General features: G+C 53.3%; 1 protein-coding gene across 1 annotated transcript; it reads left to right on the top strand.

Annotated features, from left to right (window-relative positions):
- Window positions 1-2,753: 2,753 nt before the first annotated feature.
- Window positions 2,754-7,529, top strand: Kcnf1 (potassium voltage-gated channel modifier subfamily F member 1). The gene has a single exon (XM_050141945.1). The coding sequence runs from the start codon at window positions 3,393-3,395 to the stop codon at window positions 4,905-4,907; it is 1,515 nt and encodes a 504-aa protein (XP_049997902.1). The 5' UTR covers window positions 2,754-3,392; the 3' UTR covers window positions 4,908-7,529.
- The last annotated feature ends 302 nt before the right edge of the window (window positions 7,530-7,831 follow it).

Here is a 7,831-nt window from a genome sequence, read left to right as displayed (position 1 = left end):
GAATCTGATTATACTAAAGTGACCTCTCCTGTCTCCCTCACTTTGCCTACCTAAGGCCCTGGGTGTCCAGGCCTGTGCTACGGGACAGCAAGGGGCTCTGTGAGTGTGCGAGGGGAGGGGCTTATGTCCATGGGGACCACAGGGAAACAGCATAGTCCTAGGAGACATCCTGTCAGAGGCCTGCATCCTGAGGGCTGAGCTTTGAAAGATGGGGAATAGTAAGCCCAGGACTAGGTGGGCAGCCCTGTTCGTTGTACAAAGACTCAGGAATGTAAAGCCCTTGTCTGGCTCAGTACCTAGGCTGGGATCCCTCCTGTCTGGGCCTCTGTCAGTTTGTTTCCTAGTTCCACACCCTTCATACCCAGTCTTACTTGGCCTGCTTTAATACAGCGGCCACTTCCCACAAAGGGCTAGAAACAAGGGGTGATTTATCAGTGTAGCGATCGCCACTCATCCATAAAAAGGAATGGAAAACTGATGCCTGCCACAGTATGGATGAGCCTTAAAGGATCCTAAGTGGAAAAAACCAACCTGTCACAAAGGCTGTATTTTATGAGATTCCATTTATACAAAATAGCCACAGAGACAAGCTGACAGATAGCAGGCCAGTGGTTTCTGAAGGCCGGAAAGGCCTAAGGCTCATGGCTACAAGGTACAAGTCTGTTTCTTGGAATAACAAAAATGAGTGGAACTCGGAAGCGATGGCGCATGCCTTTAATCCTAGCACTCGGAGGCAGAGGCAGGTGGATCTCTAGGAGTCTGAGGACAGCCTGGTTTACGCAGTAAGTTTCAGGACACTCAGGGTTACATAGTGAGCTCATGTTGCAAAAACAAAAAGAAACAAAACAAAAAAGTGAGCTGAAAGTCACTGGTGGGAATGGTGTACAAATTGGTGAATACACTAAACCTCACCATCTGCTTCAAAGGAGGAGGCTGGGGCTGGGGAGATGGCTCAGTCAGTAGACTATTGCTGTATAGTCGTGAGGACCTGAGGACCACACCCTAGCAAGACGCCTGTTCCAGGGAGGCAGAGACAAGCAGATCCTCAGGACCACCCTGCACATCTCTCTCTCTCTCGTTATGTGTTCCCTTAGCTGTACCGTATTTAAATTTCCAGTATAGTATGATTATATCTTTGCCCAGGGTGGGTGTGGCATGCGTAGATGGCACAGGACATCAGTAATTACGTGAGCGAGAATGGGCCCTTTTTAAGCCCATAAAGCTGTCTTAGATGCCATTCGCACTGGACCCTGCCCGGACAGGGAACAACAGGAGGCAGCCAAAAGGGGAATAGCTTGGGTTAGATGGATCTAGTGTGGAGATGGTAGATTGCAGTAAGGAAAGGCGCCTTAGAGCCCAGCAGCCTGCATCCCAAATGTAGCTGGTGATGATGGCGATTACTTGATTGTCTTTGTTTCTCTGAGAGCAGCTAGGGACTGAGTAAGAAAAATGGAAAGTACCCAGAGTGCTGGGTACACAGTGCTCTTACATTAGTGTTGACTGTTACTGTCACCCAACTGTTCTCTTTGCCGGTTTCCCTTTCTGAGTAGCACACCATAGACTGGAGCTAAATGGGAACAAAATAAATATTGTAAGACGTTTCCCCCAAATGATACCTTGTGTGCTGTATTCTAGTGCGTCCTGTTTTTATATCATCCCATTAAAGAATAAGACTGCCAGTGGCCTGGTATACCAGTTTCATGACTCTCGAACGGGCAGGATCTTGAGCGTTTCAGAAATCCAGCTTACAGACTACATTTTAATAGTCTTTTAAAGCTAGCAGTCTCAAGTGCACAGAAAGATGCAGTTTCCCAGACTGGGTCTCTACAGCTTCCCCACGATCAGCAGCCCCCACTCTGAACATCCCTGTGGGAATGGAATGCTTGTCACAACTGAGGAAACCACAGGTACAGAGCACCATCGTCACCCACTTGGGTCATAGTGTCCTCTAGGGCCCCCTCTTGCTGTGGGTTTGGGCAAATGTGGATGGCATGCTTGCCACCGCATGGTCAAACAGATAGCTTCGCTGTGCTATTAGCCTGTCTTACTGGCTCTGCCTATTTGTCCTTTCAATTTTTTTTTTTTTTGAGACAGTCTCTAGCCCAGGATTATCTCCAAAGCTAGTTAATAGTCTTGAACTTCTGTCCTTCCTGCCTCCCTTTCCTAAGTGAAGAAAGCTGGGATCCTAGACAAGCACATCCTGGCTGGTTTATGTGGTATAGGAGAGCAAACACAGGGCCTTGTACATGCCAGGAAAGAACTCTACCAATTGAGCTACCGCTGGGCTCAGCTTACTTTTAGACCCAATTCCAGGCCATAGATGGGTCCACCTTTGATAATCCTGGTGGTAAAAACCATGGGCTGGAACCAGAGATGCTCTCAGCCTGAAGAAAGATGAGAGGGAGCGAGGCAGCAGCCAACTGAAAGAACTGTCTTCCTTCAGAGGAGTGGGGGCGGGGATGGTGGGTGCAGGGACGCTGGGAACTACTGGTGATGGCTGTGTAAGCCAGCAGGAATGCCTTGGGTTAAGGAATGGCTGAGCTCTCCTCCCTTTCTATCTTGTAACGTGGAGCAATTTCCTTTTTTACTTTGGGAGCGGAGACAAATTTTAGGGGTAGGGGACAAGGTCAAACCACTGACCGGGGCAGAGCTCTGGAGTGTTAGGAACCCTTCCAGGGCCTACAGAAGCCTAGGACAGAAGGGATGTGCCCAAGGAGTGTGCAGCCCCCTCTTGAGGGGTTGGAGAGCAACAGGCGGAGGTCCTCTTTTTTCCCCTTGTCACCTAGCAATTCAGGAGGTCAGCCTGTGTGACTTTAAAGCTCTGGATGGTAACCCCTGAGCCCGCAGGCGCAGCCGTTGGCGCCGGTAGTGGAGAAGGGTGGCGGCAGCAGTGCAGGTCTGCCCAAGGGTTAACTCATTCCTGGGCAGCTGCTGCGCGTGCGGTGCAAAATCTCACCAGAAGAGGGTACAGTAGCAAAGCGTTTGACGTCAGGTTGGAATTCCTATTGTGTTTCGGAACCGCTCTTGCAAAGCCAGTCCAAGTTCGCTCTCGGCACATCCGGATCTTGCAGCTCCTGGACCTACCCGCTGCCGAAGCCGCCTGCTTGCCCCGGGGAAGGAGGTCTCTGCTTGCTAGGAGAGCCACGTCCTATTCTGGACCGAGCTGAAGCGTCAGCCCCGGAGCCGCTGGTGAGTATCCTGAACACCTGAGGCCAACGGCAGCGGAGTTCTCTGCCGGCGCGCCTGGATGCCCTCGCACAGACCCTCTGCTGCCGCTGGGTGTATGGCTCCCCCGCGGTGTACCCCAGCCTCCTGCCGCCAGCGGCTGTGAGTACCCTTCCCAGCAGGTGGCTGCCGTTCCAGAGGGCGGCACATTGGCTGAGGCAGGACCCATGGAACCCGGGCTTGGGAGCGCACCCGTGGGGAGCATGGACGCGTCTGCAGAGCAAAGCCTCCCGGAGCCTGGCAGCCAGGACTCAGTGGCAGGCGAGGACATTGAGATTGTGGTGAATGTGGGGGGCGTGCGGCAGGTGCTCTATGGAGACCTGCTCAGCCAGTACCCCGAGACCCGGCTGGCGGAGCTCATGGACTGCTTGGCCGGTGGCTACGACACCATCTTTTCCCTGTGCGACGATTATGACCCAGGCAAGCGCGAATTCTACTTTGACCGGGACCCGGACGCATTTAAGTGTGTTATTGAGGTGTACTATTTTGGAGAGGTTCACATGAAGAAGGGCATCTGCCCCATCTGCTTCAAGAACGAGATGGACTTCTGGAAGGTGGACCTCAAATTCCTGGATGACTGTTGCAAGAGCCACTTGAGCGAGAAGCGCGAGGAGCTGGAGGAGATCGCACGCAGGGTGCAGCTCATCCTGGACGACCTGGGTGTGGACTCGGCCGAGGGCCGCTGGCGCCGCTGCCAGAAGTGCGTCTGGAAGTTCCTGGAGAAGCCAGAGTCGTCGTGCCCTGCGCGGGTGGTGGCAGTTCTATCCTTCTTGCTCATTCTTGTCTCTTCTGTTGTCATGTGCATGGGCACCATACCCGAGCTGCAGGTGGTAGACGCTGAGGGTAACCGCGTGGAACACCCAACCCTGGAGAACGTGGAGACTGCTTGCATTGGTTGGTTCACGCTGGAGTACCTGCTACGCCTCTTCTCCTCGCCCAACAAGCTGCACTTTGCCCTTTCCTTCATGAACATCGTGGATGTGCTGGCCATCCTCCCCTTCTATGTGAGCCTCACACTCACGCACCTGGGCGCGCGAATGATGGAGCTGACCAACGTGCAGCAGGCTGTGCAGGCCTTGCGGATCATGCGCATCGCGCGCATCTTCAAGCTGGCCCGCCACTCCTCAGGCCTGCAGACCCTCACCTACGCCCTCAAGCGCAGTTTCAAGGAACTGGGGCTGTTGCTTATGTACCTGGCCGTGGGCATCTTCGTCTTCTCGGCACTAGGCTACACCATGGAGCAGAGCCACCCTGAAACTCTGTTTAATAGCATTCCCCAGTCCTTCTGGTGGGCCATCATCACCATGACCACAGTGGGCTATGGTGACATCTACCCCAAAACCACTCTGGGAAAGCTCAACGCGGCCATCAGTTTCTTGTGTGGGGTAATTGCCATCGCCTTGCCCATTCACCCCATCATCAACAACTTTGTCAGGTACTACAACAAACAGCGTGTCCTGGAGACGGCAGCCAAACACGAGCTGGAGCTGATGGAGCTCAACTCCAGCAGTGCAGAAGGCAAACCTGGGGGCTCTCGCAGCGACCTGGACACCCTGCCCCCGGAGCCTGCTGCCAGGGAGGGGCCAAGCTGGGGCAGCCGGCTGAAGCTCTCACACAGTGATACCTTCATCCCCCTGCTGACAGAGAAGCACCATAGGACCCGGCTCCAGAGCTGCAAGTGATGGTTCTGCTCCCAGGCAGGGACAGACTGGGATGTGGATGGACAGACCATTGGGCAGGCATGTCAGTAGGCAGCTGCCTGTGTCTCCCAGCCCTCCCCTGAGCAGACCCTGCCAAGGCTGGGTAAGACTCCTTGGGTGCCAGCTGTCCAGGTGGAAGCCCTCTAGGGAGTGCAGGAGCCACGGGGCCCCTTGGGGCTTCTGGAATGGTCTGGCAGGAGCCCACAGCTGCTTCTGTGTCCCCTTCGATAAAGACCTCCTGTTCAGCATATCCTCCATGTTGTGGGTTGTCTAAGGCTGGTTGTCACCCCAAGAGTGGCTCCTGCACACCCTAGTGCCAGGCCAGAAAGGAGGTGTGCAGCCCCAGAGGGGGTGGGGGGTAGCTATTTTTAGTTGAGAGCTAATTAAAGACGAGTTGTGAGGCAGGGTTCAGCTCCAAGGCGCCTTGCCACATTCCACAAGACGTTGCTCTCCTGCTTCCTTCTGTGGAAAAGCTGCCTCCCTGAGGCTTGGGGAGGAAGGAGAGGTTGCATAGTCTGCTTGTGGGGCAGCTAGCCCATAGCTGTCACCTGTGGAGCAGTGTCCTTTCCGCTCCCTTTTTTTTCTTTCCAGCTACCCTGGTAGACAGCCCCATTTTACAGGTAAAGAAACTGAGGTTCATGCTCACACAGAAGAGGAATTCAGGCCCTGTTCTGATTGTCCCTGAGTTCATGTGGTGTCTCCAACACCAGGCAGTAATGGACTAGAGGCCTTCTGTGGGACTTATAAGGGAGGGTCTGAGTTCCTCCGTGCTTTGTGTGTCTGGTGGAAGCCAGAGAACTACAGTTATTAGTTCAGATCCTGGCATCAGTATGTGATCTGCCAATCAAAACTGTTTCTATTGTTCTATGCTGGGAAGAGGGTAAGTTACATAGCTGCCCACTGTGGTCTCCACGGGCCTGGACTGGGCCGAGGGCAGTCGAAAGCAGGTCACTGTAATGCTGTTCTTGGCCAAAGCCTAAATGCTGGGCCTGCGGGCTTAACCGTTCCTTGTTTTCTACCTTCTAGGACCATAGGGTCCTGCCCTTCTCCCCCACCTTCCACCCCAGCTGAGGGGCCTCCAAGGAAGGAGCACTACGGTGGAGTAGGAGGTAGAGGGTATAAATGGGGAGAGAGGGGTTGGCTTCCATCTGCCTCCACCCTGGGCGGCTCCTTTCTCTTCCCTGAGCTCAGATTTTTCCCAGAAGCAAGAAGAGGACTGATTTCTCAGGGCACCTTCTAGGTCTGCCTTTCCAGAATTGCCAAGGGTTGGGCTGCTAATTCTTCTGGCAGGGTCTCCAGGAGGTAGGAGGTTGTCCCTTGGACATTGAAGTCTCGAGAATCAAGAGTATTTCTGTGGGGTGCAGGCTCACTCCAGGCCTTTCAGTGAGAGGATACTCAGGTAGAGATGGATCAGACCTGAGGTAGATACCCATGTAGTAGTGATGTCAGTGGCTGTCCAAGGGGACACAGGGACTGCCCCATGTCTCCCCCTCCCCTGGCCCTCTCACTTAAGACTCTGAAGGTCGTTAGCACCTCTGGTCAGGCTGGCTAAGACATTGGTTGCTCTGAACTGTGCTGTGTGCTTCCTCTTCATGTTTCTCCAGGGTGACACCAGGTTCTGTGACCATCAGAGGCAGAGGAAGAAGTTGGGGTCTGAGGAAGTAGAGACTCTAAGCAGGGGAGGACAGGTCCTTCTGGGTTATGTGGGTTCTTGGGGCCCAATAGATTTGATGAAAGATTAGCTTGCCTTTGTTTATACCCTTTACCCCAGAGTCCTTGGGAAGGCAGGACCTGGGTACCATCCTGAGGACTCAGCGTTCCAGGAAGGTGGGGAAGCCCAGGGTTCACAGAGAGAGTGGGCAGAGGTCCACGTTCCTGCGTTCCCTGCCTTCTGGGGTGACGCTGGAGATGAGGGTGGAGACGAGGAGTTAGAGGGAAGGGTACGCCCAGCTCCAGAGCTTCTTTTGCTCTTTCAGGAGTGGGAGACCACCCGTGAGGTCTCCACACCTGGGATCCAGGGGCACACTGGTCCCGGGGTGGCTCAGTGAGTAGCAGTGTCCTTACACAGTGATACGCTTTGTCAGAGAGGAGTGGCCTGGATGTTCTGAGAGTCAGTAGTCCCTAGTCCCTGGGAGATCTCTGGGTTTCAAGTACTTGAACTTGGCTGTACCAACCAGGGGCAGCTCTGAAAGCTTGCTGTCCAGGCTACACCCCGTTCCTATGAAATGAGAGTGTCGGAAATGACCCTCTGGTGTCGGTATTTTTATAACTTAAAGTGCACATGAGTGACAGTGATTGTGTTAAACCCAGGGTTTGGATTTGTAGAGCTGAAAAAAAAAAGCTATTTTTCAACAAGCTCCCAGGTGCAGCTGGAGGCTAGGGCTGCTGGTCCACGAACTGGTTTTGAACGATCAGAATAAGCCTGTACACTTTAGCCTGTGGCCAGATCTGGTGGATGGACCACCTGTTTTTGCACAACCTGTGACTTTAGAATAGGTTTTATATTTTTAAATGGTTAAAAAAAAAAAACCTCAAAGGAATAACATTTTTGTGACCCGTGAATAGTACTTTAAATTCAAATTTTGTTGTCCATAAATAAAGTGTTATTGGAACTACCCTGCCTATTTGTGTGTTTTGGGATTGTTAGGAATGGCTAAGGAGGTACAAGACAGAGCAGATGTAGACTAGATGGCTCCCAGAACCTGAGTGACTTCTTCTATGGCCCTTACAGAGGAAGTCTGCCCATCCTGGGCTGGAAAAGACAGTTAAGGTAGCCTCAGGGTTGCCCAAGAACCCTTCTAGAAGAACAACCAAGAATGTCCCAGGAGCCAGGGGTCATGGGGGGGGACACCTGGGTGCTGATGGCTCCAGAGAGGGAGGTAACTGCTGTCACACCACAGGGTGGA

Source organism: Alexandromys fortis, unplaced genomic scaffold (genome assembly GCF_014885135.2).
Source record: "Alexandromys fortis isolate MF-2015 unplaced genomic scaffold, M_Fortis_MF-2015_v1.1 scaffold_30, whole genome shotgun sequence".
Lineage (NCBI taxonomy): Eukaryota > Metazoa > Chordata > Mammalia > Rodentia > Cricetidae > Alexandromys > Alexandromys fortis.
The sequence above is the reverse complement of the archived record's forward strand: the minus strand, read 5'-3'. Positions and strand labels throughout refer to the sequence as shown.